The sequence below is a fragment of the Eubalaena glacialis genome, chromosome 3, assembly GCF_028564815.1.
Source record: "Eubalaena glacialis isolate mEubGla1 chromosome 3, mEubGla1.1.hap2.+ XY, whole genome shotgun sequence".
In the NCBI taxonomy this organism is placed as follows: domain Eukaryota; kingdom Metazoa; phylum Chordata; class Mammalia; order Artiodactyla; family Balaenidae; genus Eubalaena; species Eubalaena glacialis.
Window position 1 is genome coordinate 106,737,625 of NC_083718.1, and position 17,743 is coordinate 106,755,367.

At 32.2% G+C, this 17,743-nt stretch overlaps 1 protein-coding gene across 1 annotated transcript in view; it reads right to left on the reverse strand.

Annotated features, from left to right (window-relative positions):
* Positions 1-5,914: 5,914 nt before the first annotated feature.
* The window catches only part of AGL (amylo-alpha-1, 6-glucosidase, 4-alpha-glucanotransferase), a 76,534-nt gene continuing 64,705 nt past the window's right edge, over positions 5,915-17,743 (reverse strand). The window contains exons 30-34 of the mRNA XM_061186282.1: positions 17,131-17,342; positions 15,836-15,933; positions 14,205-14,292; positions 13,962-14,095; positions 5,915-6,142 (exon numbers count right to left, since the gene is read on the reverse strand). Of these exons, the coding sequence (XP_061042265.1) occupies positions 6,025-6,142; positions 13,962-14,095; positions 14,205-14,292; positions 15,836-15,933; positions 17,131-17,342 (650 nt within the window). The 3' untranslated portion in view covers positions 5,915-6,024. The remainder of the gene's footprint in view (positions 6,143-13,961; positions 14,096-14,204; positions 14,293-15,835; positions 15,934-17,130; positions 17,343-17,743) is intronic.

Below are 17,743 nucleotides of genomic sequence, written 5' to 3' on the forward strand. Positions count from 1 at the left end.
TTCAATTCTGTGTTGGGTTCATGGTTATTCATTTAATTAATCTTCTTTAAAGGTGCACATATGTTATATACTTTTTATATGGACAACGTATTTCAAAATTTTTCTCTAGGAAAGCACTTGTACTTGAACATTCCTTAAGACGTTTCTAGACTGAAAACTGATAAGCCATATCTTTAACAAGCCCAACAAACCATTACCCCTTTAATTATAAATGGTTTGCTCTTCCTTAGGTTGGGCATAAGGTAAAGTAGCCTCTGTGTTGAGAGCAGTTTTCCAACCAATGTGGGGCACCACAGTAAAAAGGTTCCAAGAGTGATGAGATAGTTTTCTTTAGCCCTACAGGCCAAACATCTCTGACTGGTTGTCAGCAGCCAGAAGCATCCTCCTTTCGTTTACCAAAATGCTGTTTAAATAGCTTTTTCTACATATTCCACAATATATAAGAGATTGGGTATCACTGGTTTAGGGAACTGTGTTTTGTGGAAAATGGCATCTCTTAAACACTAGAATCACATGACATCTTTTAATCACTAGAATCCATTGACCCAATGGAACAATCACATCATGAGAAACACACAGAAATGAAGATCCCCTTCATTCAAAGTAACATATTTGTTTACTTCCGAGTAAGCAGAGCTGAATTCCAGTAAGTTAAGTGAAGCTCTAATAGAAAGCTACTCTAGGTCTTAGAGTTAGTGCTTTGAAGTTGCTTTAAATAAAAAAGCTTATGTTTTCTAAAGACATTCAGAAACAAGGGAATTCTAAGTCTATTAAACAATTGCATTCTAGGTAATTATTCCAAACCATTTCATTTATTTTTCTGCTGAAATACATTTTTTCCCCTTTAACCAGTGATGAGAACCACCCAAACCGAAAACAACATATATTTGTACAAAATTCCATCTTGCCTTATTAGTAGAGACTTCAAGAATAGCTATTTTGCTTCTTTAAACTTTAATGTAAGTGTAAAATTATGAATTAAAAAATGTAAATATAAAATTATGAATTATAAAATTTGTTCTCATTTTAACCAAGCCATAAAATTTACAACCAATTTGAAAGATGTAAACCTTGAATTCTTTTTTCCTCAAGGTAAGGCTTTGGGAAGTCAAGAAGAAAAAGAATTTGGAGAGACCACTGATCAAAATAAGTGAATAGGTTATTGTACATCTGTTCACAACATCTAGGAGACAATGAATTCACATTAAGAAAATTATATCTAAGAAATTATAGAATATTTTTTTGTCATTAGATGCTAGCCTTGGTTCCTGATGACCACAGAACCAGCATATCAGCCCTGGATTGCACACTTCTGAACTTCTGTCTCATAGAGGCCACTGTCATGGGCTCTGTTATGTGCAGTCAAACTTAATCCTAATGTACTATGGGTTGCCTTCATGAATTCTTACTGCCCTGCAAGGTAGGTATTACCATCATTCTTGTTTTTACAGTTGAAAAAACAAAGACTCAGAGTGGCAAGTAATCAGCTTTGGAAAGAGCAAAAAGTTATTGTAACAAAACTGGAATGAGATTGGGGCCAAACTATAGAGTATCCCAAACGTCCTCTGATCAGTGGTGGGATATAAGCAGTGTTCAAGAAAGGTTTTCCTCAGTTCCATGAGGGATGGTGTAAGTTGTGATCAATTTAGCAATCGTTATGTTTGTTTAAGGACAAGAGAAGAATGCAAGTACAAAGTGGGGAATAGATGAGAGCCCAGGCAGGTAAAAGTGAAGCCTGTGATTCACTGAGTGTGATGTGGGAGTCAAGATGAATCATCTTTGGAGCACGTCCTTATGTTATGATTATAAGAAAAGATGTTTAGCGCTCAGTTTTGCGCTTTCAAAATATATCAGTTACAATAAATATATTAACATTGAGTGTTTGCCTAATTAAGTGCCATATTTGTTAGTAAACTTCTATAGATATAACTTGCTTCCTTTGACCAAAATTCTCATGGACCAATACGTTCCCTACTGCCTTTGAATTTTCTCTGTCTCACTTTGATGAGACACTTATATTTGCAAATTTATCCAAGTTGTGTAACCTAACTCATGCATTTTGAGTCTGAATATTGAGCCAGTAATATACCAGTTATCCTATCAGGCAGATTGTTGCAGATACATTTTGACCAGGGAGTCAAATGTATTATCTGACCAGGATAATAAGGGAGTATATCTAGACCCAAGCAGAACAGCATCTAAGGATTTCCATAATCATGTGGGCAACTAATAATAGCCACAGCTCGACCTGTGGATGGATGGTGGCAAGAAGCATGAAGGTGAGCACAGGAGACTTCAGTCTTGAGGATCTTTGAAAAAGGATTTGTGGTAGGAAGATCAGGGGTTGAGTTTTGGTCCAGTAATTTATCAGTTGTGTGACTTAGGGCAAGATGCTTTAGTAATGTTCTCATACATAAAATGGGTATAATACTTCCAATATAAAATTGCTTATTATATGGTAGAGGCTCATAAATGTTTGTTAAATCTGAGTTTTTTATTCTAACTGGCAAAACAAACATTAGGAAGAATTTCAGCAATCTAAAAAAATAAAAATTGAATAAATGCAGACACTCTATGTTCTTAGAAGATTAAATACTGTAAATGTCAATTCCTATCAAATTACCTTACAGTGTAAGTATAAGTTTAGTAAAAATGGTAAGAGAATACTTTGTGGACATGGAAAAGTACTTGAGAAGAACAAATAGGTAGGTATATAAAACAAGATTCTAAAAAAGGAGTAGGGCATTAGTGAGAGAAAGACGGTGAGGAAAAGCTCTAACAAATATTAAAACAAAAATTATAATAGTTAAACTAGTGAACAGGCACAGATAACTACAATGGTATATCCCAGAAGTACACCCTATTATTACATAAAAATTCAATAATTTAAAAAAGGAATCACTACAAATCAAATTCAATTCATGAGTTTGGATATAACAATTTTGAAAAAAAAGCTAAGTAATGTCTCAACTCATACTGTATGCTGCTGTAAATAGATAAATATAAAACCAGAATATAACACAGAAACAAAAGTTTATTAAATTATTGGATCAATTAAAATTTCAATTAAATTTTGAAGAGATAGAAGAGTTCACAAAGATAAACACTAAAAAATTTGATTAAAGGAAAATGAAAAGCTTTTGTAAGTTAAACAAAAAACCTCCAACCAATACCAGATATATTAAGAAATATATATTAGGAAAAAATTGTGCCAAAATGACAAAGTATCAGTATTACTTAATAATTCAAATCTCATACAAATGGAAAAAAACCCCAAAACTGAGCAACTTACTTGAGTTTATTATTTTGGCACATTGAGGATCTATATAAATAAGTTCGGCAAGTTTGACAAATTCACTCATACTCATGAAAGAAAGGTAAACAAAAAATTCACAGTAGCGTGAAAGATTTCAAGAAATACCTGGGGAGTGTATAGCTGCTAACAGATCAATTTGTACATCAAAAGTTAACTTTGCTCCTAATTTCAACATAGCTAATTAAATAAGTTACCGAACAGCCTAAAATTCTTCTTCCTCTCTTTGTCCCTGCACATCCTGCAAAAAGATAAAGCACCTAAAATAAGCAAGCCCTGAATAAATGGTAGTAGTCAGCATCAACAAATTAGTTAACTGGTAAATAATGGAATAAATGCAAAATATAGTCCTTTAGAAAAGATTTTTATTTTCTTGGCACACAGACATAAAAATGACATTTGCCTACTAGAGAGAGCAGCTGAAGACGTATCAGAAATGCATTGCAATTCACATAGGTTATAATGCTCATAGACAGGATGACAGGTCTTGTCTTTTCTCAATTATCTTTGAAATGTATTGAATTATCACAGCATACTGGTTAAACTGGCAAACTTCTCAAGTTAAAAAGTAAGAATGATTTGAATTAATTAAGAACCAAGGCACAGAACCATTCTCAATATGTAATATAATGGCACCTCGTCCAACATCACTCAGGAATGAAGTATTCTATTTAAATGTTTTTTAGTCAACATTTATCCCTCTAAAGTCTAAAACTATTATTTTAACAACCTTTGATGAAATAATGTATAACATGCCTCTTAAACTTTAAAATAGGCCATGCAGATTATAACAATGTTCTTTCATTAATATTCCTAGTAAGGAATATGAATCACTTAATTTTCTACTGCAACACGATATCCTAAAAATTTATTGAGGTGGATATTTGCCCTACCATAGATAACCCAATATGGTTATGTATTTAAAATTGTCAACTTGTTATTATTTATTTATTAGAATTAATATATTCATTTACTTACTTATTTATCACATTTAATCATCAGCCAGCCATTGTTTCTTGCTTTTATATTTAACATATTTAATGTTGGTTTTCGGTTACTTTTCTTACCACTTTTAATACAGGAGTTAATTTAGAACAGTAGAACTATGTGAATCTTTGATGACTAATGGTTCTGCCTATCAAGGAAGGTCATTCTTTTTAACTGCACAGGTTAGAGAAGGTTATACATTGAGCAATAAAGAAGGAAGGGAAACTTGGAAGTCAATGTGTTTATAGACAGTGGTCAGATTACTATCACAACGGTCGTTAATTCTGTAGGATTTAATCTGCTTTAGGTTGGGAAACCAGGAACGAAGCTAGTTAAAACTAAAGGAGGGTCGAGAATGGGTATTTGGTATCTGAAGCATTTTTACATTTTTACTACCCAGAAGTTTTAGCTTACTTGTTTTTCTTCTTTATTTTTACTCCTTCTTCAGAGTTAAGGTGGTTGGATATGTGACTTCTAGCTGAGAAAAGTGTTATTGCACCATTATTTTAACTATAAATACACAATTGAATAATGAAATGGATTTTTGCAACTATTTTCTTTCAACTGAAAGTATAATGATCTAATTTAAGAGCCTTCTGGAGACGAAAACAGACAGTAAAAAAAAAAAAAAAATTCATCTAGAAAATAAGTACTATTAAAAAATGTCAAATCATATAAATGCTAAAAGCCTTTTTCCTTTATGACTTTTCCAGATTTAAGGTATCTTAAAATAACATGAAAAACTTTTCAAATGATTATATTGAATTCAAGATAACTACTGAATTCATATCTCTATTTATATTATGTTAAGATTGTTCTCAATGTTAAACTTGTCAACACATTTTGGTTAATAGGAAACCAGTATAATACACTTTTACACACAAACTAAAAATAGTTATTAAGTTTTAGAAAACTAATATAGTATTTTTTTTCTTTAAAGTTCTCATAAACATGGCCAACAATTTGCATTACGAAAAGGTAAACCATCTCATAGTAGGACACTGGCACTCAAGACTAATTTTATAAAAGTGTTTTTAGAAAATAAATTCCTAATGCTTTGTGGTTTTTTCATATATCCTATGCATCATTAGCACAAGTAAATTATGTTAAATATACTGTTGAAATTCATTATATTAAAAACATGTTAATATATCAGTGAAAAAAATAAAAGCACATTATAAACATCTGTGCTCCAGTTATGAACATATATTGCAGGTGGACACTTCTATGATTCAGCATTCATTTAGTATCTATTGAATGCAGTGTGGAAGGTGCTAGAAATACTATAGTAAAAGTATTAATTAACCACAGCCTATTTGGTATATATTGTTACTGAAGAAAATATATACCACCATTTAAAGATACTTTTCCATTTCTTTCATTATTACATTCTCATATTTCATTTTCACTTATGTACAAATAGAAGATTACATGATTTTTTCTTTTTCAAACTCTGGATTTCAAATTATTGATTTCTAGGCATTTGAAGAATACTTCCTGAATTCAAAAGACAAACATCCTGTTTAAAAAAAAAAAAAAAAAAAAGAAAAAGAAAAAGAAAAACCAATGCTTTACAGTCTTACCTAATCAGGCATCAGTATTATATGAATGAGATTTTAAGAATGACTTTAGCATGTGCATATAAAGCATTTACATTACATTATGACCTTGCATTCAACAATACAATTGATTGCATACTTAATGCAATCATATGCATGAGTCAACTATAAGTCATAGAGTGTTTCAAGAATAGCAGCAATTGACCAGGCTTGTGTTTCACAGCTGAAAGGACAGTATTGGCCATTCTCGTTGGTCAGTTCTGGAAGTCCTTTCCAAGGGGATCTTAAAGAAAGAAAAGCCATTTTATGAGATATAATCAAACACATATCTTGTTGGATTAACAAAGCAGGCAATACACCTGGTGATTTTGCCTTCTCTTTTAGAAAACAATCATATGTACTCATTTACTACAAAATAAAACAGAATATCCTAAAGCTTATGTATAAAGAATTTAGATTGAAATTATTCTTTGATATTCAATCTTTTGGATTTAAGACTTTCAATTACAAAGGAATCCCTTTATGTATTAAAAACAGAGGAAACTACCATCCCAAGCAGTATATAAGTATAGATACGAACATCCTCTCAGGCCTAATTTTATTTCTTTTAGAGTAAGTTTATGAGACTCAAATTGTAATTATGTGACTGTATTATGTTTGATCTTGACAAAATTATAAAATGAATATGAAATGATGAAGAAACACTGGATTATGATTAGGAAAAGAATGCCAATGAAAAATAATCTAAATTTCTATACTAATTTCTCATTCTCCTGAATAATAACACAGTATTTATTGTGCATTTATTATGTTCTAATACTAAGTGCTTTATATACATTATCTTATTTAATGCTCACAGCAACTCTATAAGGTAGGTATCATAACTATTCCTATTTATAGAGGAGATAAGAGAAGTTTATGAAGGTTAATGGCTCATTCCAGATCTCACTATCAAAACACAGCATTATTAGCATATCAAATTTATTCTTCATTTTGATGTAATGTAATCCCTTAAATATGAAATGAAAATTTTAAAAAATACAGAATTCTGTAATGTTTCATTTTTTTGGTTCATTTTTTAATTTGTTTCATTATTATGCTTTGTAACTTATATATACTTTTCTGAAGATATGAAATATTTCATAATAAAAATGAAAAAATGATTCCATTAGGTAAATATGGCAATATTTTGAATAATAATTAATAATAATTAATAATAATATCAGCTAGGTACCATATTTCAAAAAACTGTCATAGAGAAATAGAAAACATAGAAAACTTATTCATTTTCAAGTGTTCAAACTACTTCAGAGTAAAATGTCAGATTACTGAAGTTGGGTTCCTGAGTATCTATAATAGGCTAAATTGTGTCCCCCTCAAAATTCATATGTTGAGGTCTTAACCCTCAGTACCTCAGAATGTGAACTTATTTGGATATAGGGTTGTTGCAGATGTAACTAGTTAAGGTGAATTGGGGTGGGCCCCTAATCCAATATGATTGGTGTCCTTACAAAATAAGGAAATTTGGACACAAATATGAACACAAGGAGAATGCCATGAGAAGACTGGAATTATGCTGTACAAGCCAAGGAAATACCAGAAGCTAGGAGAGAGGGCTGAAAGAGATCCTTCCCTAGTACCTTCAGAGAGAACATGGTCCTGCAAATGCCTTGATTTCAGATTTCTGGCTTCCAAAACCATAAGACAATACATTTCTGTTGTTTAAGCCACTCAGTTTGTGGTGCTTTATTACAGCAGTCCTAGCAAACTAATATAGCACCAAAATTAAGAAACAAAACAAACTTACAGAACCATTAAATGCTGCTCATAATTGGATATGAACACAAGAACGTGGAAGATACCCATACTGGTATAAAGAAGTCTCCTTTCCCTTGCTTTCTGAAAAATTCATTCCTCAAGTCATTAGGTGGGACCAAGAAGGTCAGTAACTACATTTGAGGAGGGAAGGAGAGAAGTGTAGCAGGAGTAGCACTGAGTAGAATGTTAGCGTCTAGGGGGTATGAGGAAGGAGTTCACAGCAAGGGTGGGGGTAGTCCAGAGCCCAAGTGGTGCAAGGAGAGCATCCATGCATAAGAGTGGCCTACATGGGGTTGTCAGGCCCAAGGAAGGTGAAGAGGGCATCTATGTCTTGTGGCACCCCAGCATGGGGTGTCAGAGCTAGAGCAGGGTGAGCTGGGTCCACGTGGTGGCGACAGCAGAGTATGGGGAGTAGGTTACTCACTGTTAGAAAAGGGAATTACAAATATGAAAAGGGAGAAAATTAAACACTAGAATTAAACAGGTGTGAACACAGGTTTTCAGTATACTGTATAGAGATAACTACAGGGAAATATAAATATACGTGTATGTATATATATTGTATATATTTCCTAGCTCTGTCTACCAGGAAACAGAATAGCATGAACAGAATTTCCCTCCTGCCTGAAACAATCTAAGAACGGGAAAAAGTATATGAAGCAGTAGTTTTTAAGATACTGAATATTAAGCAACAAAGAAGAATGATTCCTAAGAAATAAGAAAAAAATTGAAGTGAGTCCTATGATTACTATGCATTCCTGTCTTGAGAGAGTTTCTAGGATTTGACAAAGGGAGGGGAACCCAGGTGGAGCCTGGCAGACTCTTTGAGCTGAAGAGATGGAATTGAGAGTCCAGAAAGACCAAGACAGCTAGAATTTTCAGGTCAGAGTACTAGAGATGAGATAATTGCACAAACAGAGAACTCTGGAGACATGTAAAGGGTCCCACTCAAGTATTCACAGCATAACCATCAGCAAATACACAAGAGAAAACTAACCAAGGATGCGGAAAGAACCACCCAAAAGTATTAGATGAAGTAGTACCTGTCATTCATAGAGGGTCAGGAACAGTGCTTATTCCCACCAGGTAGATTTGAAAACTTTGTAATTTTAGGGAAATGGGATAGAGAACTCAGATGAGTCTTGACTCATTAGTGTAGACTAATTAGTCCTGAACTAAATGCTGTTCTGGTTAGGTCCAAAAAAAGTTAAAATCAAGTCCTGAAAAGATCAGGCTGTTTCCAAATAATTTAACTGCATTCCAAGCTAAAGTTCAAGAATATTTATGGAAATACAGAAAAAAATCCAACATCCAAGAAAGTAAAATTTACATCTAGCATCCAATAAAACACTAACAGGCAAAGAATAGGATAATATTAACCATAATAAGAGAATATCACAAGTGAAACCAACCCAGAAATCAATTAGCAAACAAAGACATTAAAATAGTTACTGTAACTGTATTCCATATGTTCAAAATATTAGGCAGAGACATGGAAGATATACAAAAGACCCAAATCAAACTTCAAGAGATGAAAACTGCAATGTATGAAATGAAAAATACACTGAATGAAATTAATGGCAAATTAGACATAAGGATGACAGCAGATTTCTTGTCAAAATAATGCAACAACTTTAAAGTACTAGAAGAAAAACTTGTCAACACTGAATCCTATACACAACAAAAACACCTTTCAAAAAATGAAGGCAAAGACTTTTTTGACATACAAGAGCTTAAAGAATTCATCATGAGCAGACCTGATATAATAGAGGAAGTCCTTAGGCAGAAAAAAATGATACCAGATGGAAATATGGATGTTCACAAAGAGATGAAGAACACTGGCAACTATGTATTTATATAAGACTTTTTTCTGTATTATTTAATTATCCTCAAAAGATAACTGATTGAAACAAAAATAATAACAATGTAGTATGGGCATTATAATATATGTAAAAGCAAAATAGATGACAATAATAGCATAAAGGTCTGAAGGGAAGAAATGGAACTATACTATTTTAAGGTTCTTACAGTACACTTGAAACTCTATCTTCACTTGAAAGTAAACTATGATAAGTTAAAGATGTATACTATACACCTAAAGCAAACATTCAAAAAACTGAAATAAGAATAGCTAATCAGCCAACAAAAGAGATAAAATGGAAATAAAATAATCAGTCTAAAAGAAGCAGGAAAAAAGAAAAAGCTAACCAAGAACAGACAGGATAAACAGAAAGCAAATAGATTTATACTTAACCATATAAATAATCACATTAAATGTAAATGGTCTAATCATCCCAATTAAAAGGCAGAGATTATCAGGCTGCATAGACAAATAAGACCAATTATATGCTCTATGTACAAGAAACCTACTTTGACTATAAAGACACAAAAAGGTTAAAAGTAAAAAGATGGAAATATATATATCATTCTCACAACTAATCAAAAGAAATCTGGATTTATAATAACTATAAATGGAGTATAACCTTTAAAAATTGTGAATCACTATATTGTACACCTGTAACTTATATAATATTGTACATCAACTATACTTCAATTAAAAAAAACTGATTCACACACACAAAAAGAAATCTGGAGTGCTTATATTAATATCAAACAAAGAAGATTTTGGAGCACAGACATATTGCCAGTGATAAAGAAAGTCATTTCATAATGATAAAAGGGTCAATTCATCAAGAGAACATAATAATTCCAAACACTTATGCATCTAATAATAAGGCTTCAAAATACCTGAAGCAGAAACCCATACAACTTCAAGGAGAAATAGACAAATCCATAATTGTAGCAGAAAATGCCAATATCCCTCTCTAGGTAACTCACAGAACAAGTAGACAGAAAATCTGTGAGTACTTTGTATAACACTATCAACCAACTTGACCTAGTCGACATTTTAAGAACACTCCACCCAACGACAGCAGGAGGCACATTTTTTCACTTGCAAAGAGTTTAGTGACCTAGTTAGAACATATTCTGTGTCATATAATAAGTATCAATAAGTTTAGAAAGATAAGTCATATTAGATATATTCTTTGACCACAATAGAGTTAATTTTGAAATCAGTGACAGAAACATCTCTGGACAATTCCCAAATATTTGAAAACTAAATAACGTCTTTCTAAACAACACATGAGTCAAAGAAGAAACCAAAGGGGAAAACAGAAAGTGTTTCAACTGAATTAAAAAAAAAACACAACACATCAGAATTTTGGGGTATTGCTAATTTAGTACATAGTGGGAAATTTATAGCACTAAGTACCTATACTAGAAAAGAAGAAAGGTCTTTAAATCAATGACCTCAACTTACACCTTGAAAAAACAGAAAAAGACAAATTAACCTGAAGTAAGTAGAAGAGAATAATAAAAAGTAGAGTAGAAGTCAATGAAATAAAAACTGAAAAACAATACAAAAAAACCCCCGATGAAATCAAAAGCTGGTTCTTTAAGAAGACCAATAAAATTGATAAGCCTCTAGCCAGGCAGATCAGGAAAAAAAAAGAGAAAATACAACTTATCAATATCAAGAATGAGAATATTGACATTACTACAGATTCTATAGACAATTTAAAAAGTAATACTGCACTTCAGATGAAACCATTTCTTGAATTGTGACAAGTATTTTTGATCTATCTTTTCATTTAGTCTTGACAGCAAGTAATGAGATATTATTCTCATTTTATAGATGAAGAAATTTATTTTAGAGAGGTTAAGTAACTTGCTCAAAGTCACATGCAAAAATAAGCAGCAAGGACAGAATTTGAAATCCAATCTGAATCCAAAGCTCATAGTTAAAGCATATTATGCTATCAAAAGTAGCTACAGGAAACAGTAAGAAATAAAAATGGAAAGGTAGTTTGAGAAAAAATTGTGGAAACTGAAGAATTTGGATTTCATTCTGTAGCCAGTGGTGAGTTACTGAAGATTTTTAAAGATAAGATTAAAATTGTGAGTTATATTTCCACAAGATTGATCTTGTTTGGGGTAATATGACAAAATGGAGAAAAGAGAGTGCAAGTATGGAGGCTATTGCCTAGTCCATAGAAAAGGTTATGAGTTACACATCAGGCATGGGCAACAGAAAGGAACAGGGTGGGCTGTTAGAAGGAACAGAACTAGAATCAAGTCTTGACAACTATCTGGATGTTCTGGAGAGGTAATGCAGTAAAATTAAAAAGTACCTGGGGTGTTTGAGCTTGCAGAGCATGAATAATGGTAATACGGTAACAAAGATGGGAACTATAGGAAGAAAAAACGTGTGAGAGAAAATGAGTGATGGCAGAAGGCCATCCGAGGTAACAAGTTTATCAGGTAGCTAAAAAGTAGAAGTGGAGTTTATGAAAGTTCAAAATTACCTGAAGAGTGAAGATGTGAGATTAGGTGAAATATAACAGAAGACAAGGTAGATAGAAAAGAAAGGAAGATCAAGGATAGATTTTTGGAGAATGAACATATTTAGGTGCCAGGAAGCAAAGCCAGAAAAACAGTAAATAGAGCCAATAGTGTAGTGGTTAAGAGCACAGCCTGTGAAGCCAGCTTGCCTGGAGTTTAGTGAGAGCTCTACCAAATTACTTGCCATTTGACTTTGTATAAACTACTTAACTTTCTAAGCTTAATTTATAAAATGGAGATAGTAGCTCATATCTTGAGTTAGTATCTTGTCCGTGTTACATGTACTAATATATTAATCCTCAAAACAATACCAGCACATCCATTTAAGATGAGGAAACTGAGGCTCAGAGAAGTTAAGTAACTTTCCCACAGCCACATAGCTAGTAAGTGGAGATGTGAATAACAATAATAGGATGATAATAATAGTAATAGCTATTTTATATAGTTTTTTGGATGAAATGAGTAATGTTATATGAATGCATTTAGAACAATATCTGAAGATAGTAAGTACTCAATAAATATTATTTGCTATTATTATAGTTGTTACTATTACTAGGTTAACAAGGGAAACCTAATGCTGTGGCTAGCATAACGTTTTTCATGAAAAGAGGAAAGCAACAATGTCAAATACTATAGCCAGGTCAAAGAAGAGAACTGAAAGGAAATCATGGGATCTGGGAACCAGAAAGGATCTTCTTGAGTGGCTTCACCAGACTGGTGAGGGCAAAACAAAAGCCAGATTGTATGTGGTGATGACTGACTGGGTGTCAGAAAAGAAAAAAAAAATGAGGTTAACTGTATAGAAAATGTACTGAAGAGAGAACAGAATGATAAAACAAGGCTTGAGGCAGGAACAGCACGAAGGGACTTTATTTTAGGATAGGCTGACAGATATCTTTGTAGCTTAGGAAGGAGGGATCAAGTGGAATACCAAGAAAGGATAACTATTTGACAAGGTCATGGAACAGGTAGGAGGGATGTGATTATAGGTAAAGTAGAAGAATCATCTCTGCAGTGCAAGATATTCTTACTCCTCATGGAAAAAAAGGAAGAAAGAGAAAAGTAATGCAAATATTGAGAAATACTTTGGGCAGTAAAGGATGGAATATAAGAATGTTCACATCACACAGACTTCAGACTTAATCTCTAGATGAGGTAGAAGTGTGACAGGATTAGGGTTTCTGTGACTATACTTAAGCTAATGAAAACAAACTTCAAAAAAAAGAAAAAATTTGACAACATTCATGTTGCTAGATGGAAGTCCCTCATGTTCTTATAATAGAGGAGATAAAACTATGTTGTTTATGCATATTTATGCATAATTATTCTGAGCAATAAGATGTACATATATCTAGGTTTAATCTAGAACTTGTGAAATTAAGATACCTTTTGACTGAGTTATATCATCTTATAAAGACACATAACTCTGATACTATTTATCTGCTAATAATTAGGACAAAGGAGGTGACAAATGGGTTTGAAATAGTCAAAACACCAACACTGATATTTTAATTATAATGAAATCATTTCTGAAGATTATTTATTGATATATCTTTAAATCAGTTAACTCAAAAGGCCCAGCCTGAGACTTTTAGTTTTTGTATTTATCCCGTACTAACCTTATCCAAAAATATCAGCTAAATTTTAAAAACCAAAGACTATTCCACCACATGTATAAATCATGCAATATCAAGTCTTTAAATTAAATAACAACCTAAAATAATTAAAAGAAGGTAAAAATTACATAGAACTTGTGTTAAAGAGTAAAGCTTTCAAATTTCACATAGACTATACTGAAATGAATTCTAAAGAAATGCCATTTACTAGCTAATAGATTGACTAAACATTAATTTTGAAAATTACATGCCCTGACGACTTACCTCTCAAGATGAACATAATGTCGAGAAAGAACATTTTTAACCAAAAATATAGTCTTTGAAGTAATCTCGGGACCCATCAATTTGGAAAAATATAATTTCGCACGAAGAAAATACCCAACAGGCCACAGCCACTCCTGAAAAAGATAATTTAAAAGTGAAGGAAAAAAAAGAGCTGTGAATATCAAAAATTCTTTGAAAAATAACTTTAACTGAAAACTCAAAGAAGAAAAATTAAATTCTTACAGGTCCTTGGTGATAATTGAAACCTTTAGCAAGATTGTAGTTGTCGTTGTCTAAGGCATTGTCATAAGTTCCACAGTAAACCATATCACTGCAAAATAATTGAAATTTAGGTTAAAAAAAGATCAGGCATTACACAGAAAGCATTAGAAAAGTTTCCTAATAGCAAAGGTAAGACCTAATCAAATTATTTTGTTTTCCAATCTCTAGACTAAAGTTCATCATCCGTTTAACCTTAAATTAGTATATACTGAGTTCAGAATGTGTTAGGGAATGATTAAGAAACACTTACTGCCTAATACAAAAAATATAAAATATTCAGATATCTTGCCTTCAAGGAGGCACTAAATATTGGTTGAATTTAATTATTTCACCAGGCCTCTAATATACTTACAACAATCAGAATATACACAGAATAATTTGAATTAGTAAACATTAAAGATAAGGTTTTATTAATTATTATATATTGGAAAGGTTGTTTTTTAAACTTCTCCGTGAAGTTATTTTAAAATTAAGTAAAATTGGTATATTAGATTATAAATAGCAACTAAACGCACACAATTTATACATACTTACAAATTAAACAAAGTTACAAACACTGCAACATTTAATACAAGACAGTTATCTACACTCTGTTTAATTAAATTATTACTTTTTTTTTCTTTTAGTGAGATAGATAGAACTTGCAACATGAGTAAGCTTTTACTGTGGGTTTTAGTTTTGACCAGTGGTTCTTAACACCTCTGAAAATATTGAGAATACTTTAGAATGCAGATAAGTACACACATATAAAATTTTGCATCTCAAGACTGAAATGAGTACACAATAAGTCAGGAAAAATCTACAAAGGTAAGGGTACTACAAAAATGAGGATCTCTCATACATGAAAGAGAAAGCAAATTGATGATGGGTATCAAGCTTTAAAGCAAAAAAGTAGAAGAAAAACAGAAAGGTCATTAGAAACTCAAAAAAAATTGAAAAAGAGAAGAAATACAAAATGAGATAAACACATAATCATAAAAACAAAATTATTTATTGGTTTCAGTAAAAATAGTGGTGTAATTACTTAGAGAGGATGGAAAGGGTTTGTGGCAAGGTAGGACAGAGTTAAATCCTCATCTGTCATCGCAAGCAGTAAGCAAATAATGTCTAATATTTAAAAGAATCAAGAAACAGCTGCAAACACATGCCATTTAGAAATATGGAAGGAACTACTACGAGTAACAATTTAGAAAATCAAGGTTGTCTCTGAGGAGACAATACATCTATATTTCCAATGTTCATAATAATCATGTATGACTTTTACAGTCAGAAAAAATAGGCATTAGAAAATATTCATGACATATTAGTTTATAAAATTAAAATTTTTATTGATTATTGAATATAGGACAAGCCAAAGGCATTTTGAACACTGATGTTTAATGAAGATACAAAACGTATTTTTAAAAATTCAGTTTGCAATTTTAGAGATTTTATTGATAAGCAAAAAAATTATGGCTTGATGCAATAAAATATCCACAACATTCTTAATACTTATACTCCAACTTACTCTGGATCCAAAGTTTTCATGCCAATATGAATATAATTGCATATTAAATATAATATGAACAACATTCTTAATACTTATAACTTACTCTGGATCCAAAGTTTTCATGCCAAGAGGACCAAGCAATTTTTTTTCTGCAATCTCCAAAGCTTTCCATGCTTTTTCTGTAGTAAAGAGCTCAGGGGCCTAATGAGTGTTAAAAACAAATATACAAACTTTTTAAGATCACAGAAGAATTAGTGTCCACCCACTTTGGAAAACAGACTATAAACCTGGAAAATAACGAAAACTTTAAAAATACAGTGCTGGTCAGAAATCAAGTGCAGATGCCTAATCATACCTAATCCTATCAGGCCGACTTGGAAGCGCTGATCCTGGCCTTAGAGGTTAGGAAAGCTGTTTGAGGTGATTGTTTCCTTGTGTCACTTAAGAAAGTATACTAGCTCCAGAATGAAGCTGTCACAGCTACAGTGAAGGCAGAACACATTTAAACCCATATAATTCATTCTTTAGAAGATTTACAATAGCTTCCTTTAAGTTCATCTGGAACTCATTTTTTGCTTTTAGGGTCATAATATAATACAGAAGGATTTGTACTCCAATAGCATGAGTAAATTTACTTGTGATGTAGAGAAGGAGAGAAAGCATTGGTGACTAAGAATCTGCATTAATTTTAAATGTTAAATGAAATCAAATGCACACTGAATCAAAGCTACCATTATGTACCTTAGTATTTTTTATTCTACTATAATTAATAATACTACATTTAATACTCTTTTTGACAAAGTGGCAACATCTAGGCGGGCATAGAAGAACACATACCTTCTCTATTTTACTGTATTTTTAGACTAGGTATAGAGAAAATAAGGAGAGTCTAGAATTCTTGGCTAGACAGAACTAATTAGTGCAATACAACAAAGAAAATGGAATGTGAATTGAAGCTACCCATATTAGTTCATTAGTCCAGATGTTTCCAACCAGTGTGCTGAGGCACTGGTCATGGCACAGGTGTGCTGAAATACAGATGCCCTCTGCTTCAAGACAGCTGGGTAGGGCCTGGGGCTAACTGAAGCAGCTGGATCTGGCAGCAACCTAATCCATTTAGGCCAGCGTGCTGTACAAATATCATCATTTTCTATGTGTGTTATTGAGAAGAACTTCATTAGTCATCATCCATTATTTTCTATTTTTTGACACCAAATGTTATAGATTAAGGGTGATATGCATAATGCTTTATTCATTAGAAAAGACCATATAAAACTAGCTGGTAAACAATACACTTTTTAGCAATTCGATGAATTTGAAAACAAATGGGAATAAAGAACTAAATAAACCCTATCATAACATTTTTGAAATTTGAAAAGAACAGAACAAATCACTTACCACAACCATTGCTATGGTAAAATTAGGCCTGAGCTGGTAGTCACACCAAGGGTTTGAAGCTCCATAACTATCTTTGTATATGCCACGTTTATGCACCAGATTAGAATGCTTTTCACTGACATCGGAAGGGTCTTCTGACACATAAAATAACTTTTCAAAGTTATCTTGTATTTTTCTGTTCCACTCATCATATGAGACTTTCACAACTTTTCCTGAAACATTACAAAAGACTTGGTAGTTTTAGGCATTCAAAGAAACTCATACATTTAGTTACAGCTAAAGAGTAATATTTAGTCAATAAATTATCCACTTTTTAAAACTGTCAGGGCCTTTTGAAGAACACTACCCAGAAATTAAAAATTATCTTTCACTGTATTACCAAAAAAGGATTAGACTCTAACAAATGATCCCAGATCATTTGTCTTTGTTTGGATCACTCTTACATTTGATAAAATTATCTTTATTGAGCACCTGAAAGGAGGCTAGTCCGAATTGAGAGGTGCCAGAAGTATATACTGTATTTATATATATATATATTTATATATATACTGCATTTCAAAGACATAGTACTCCCCAAAAGAATGTAAAATAGTTCATGAATAATCTCATATTG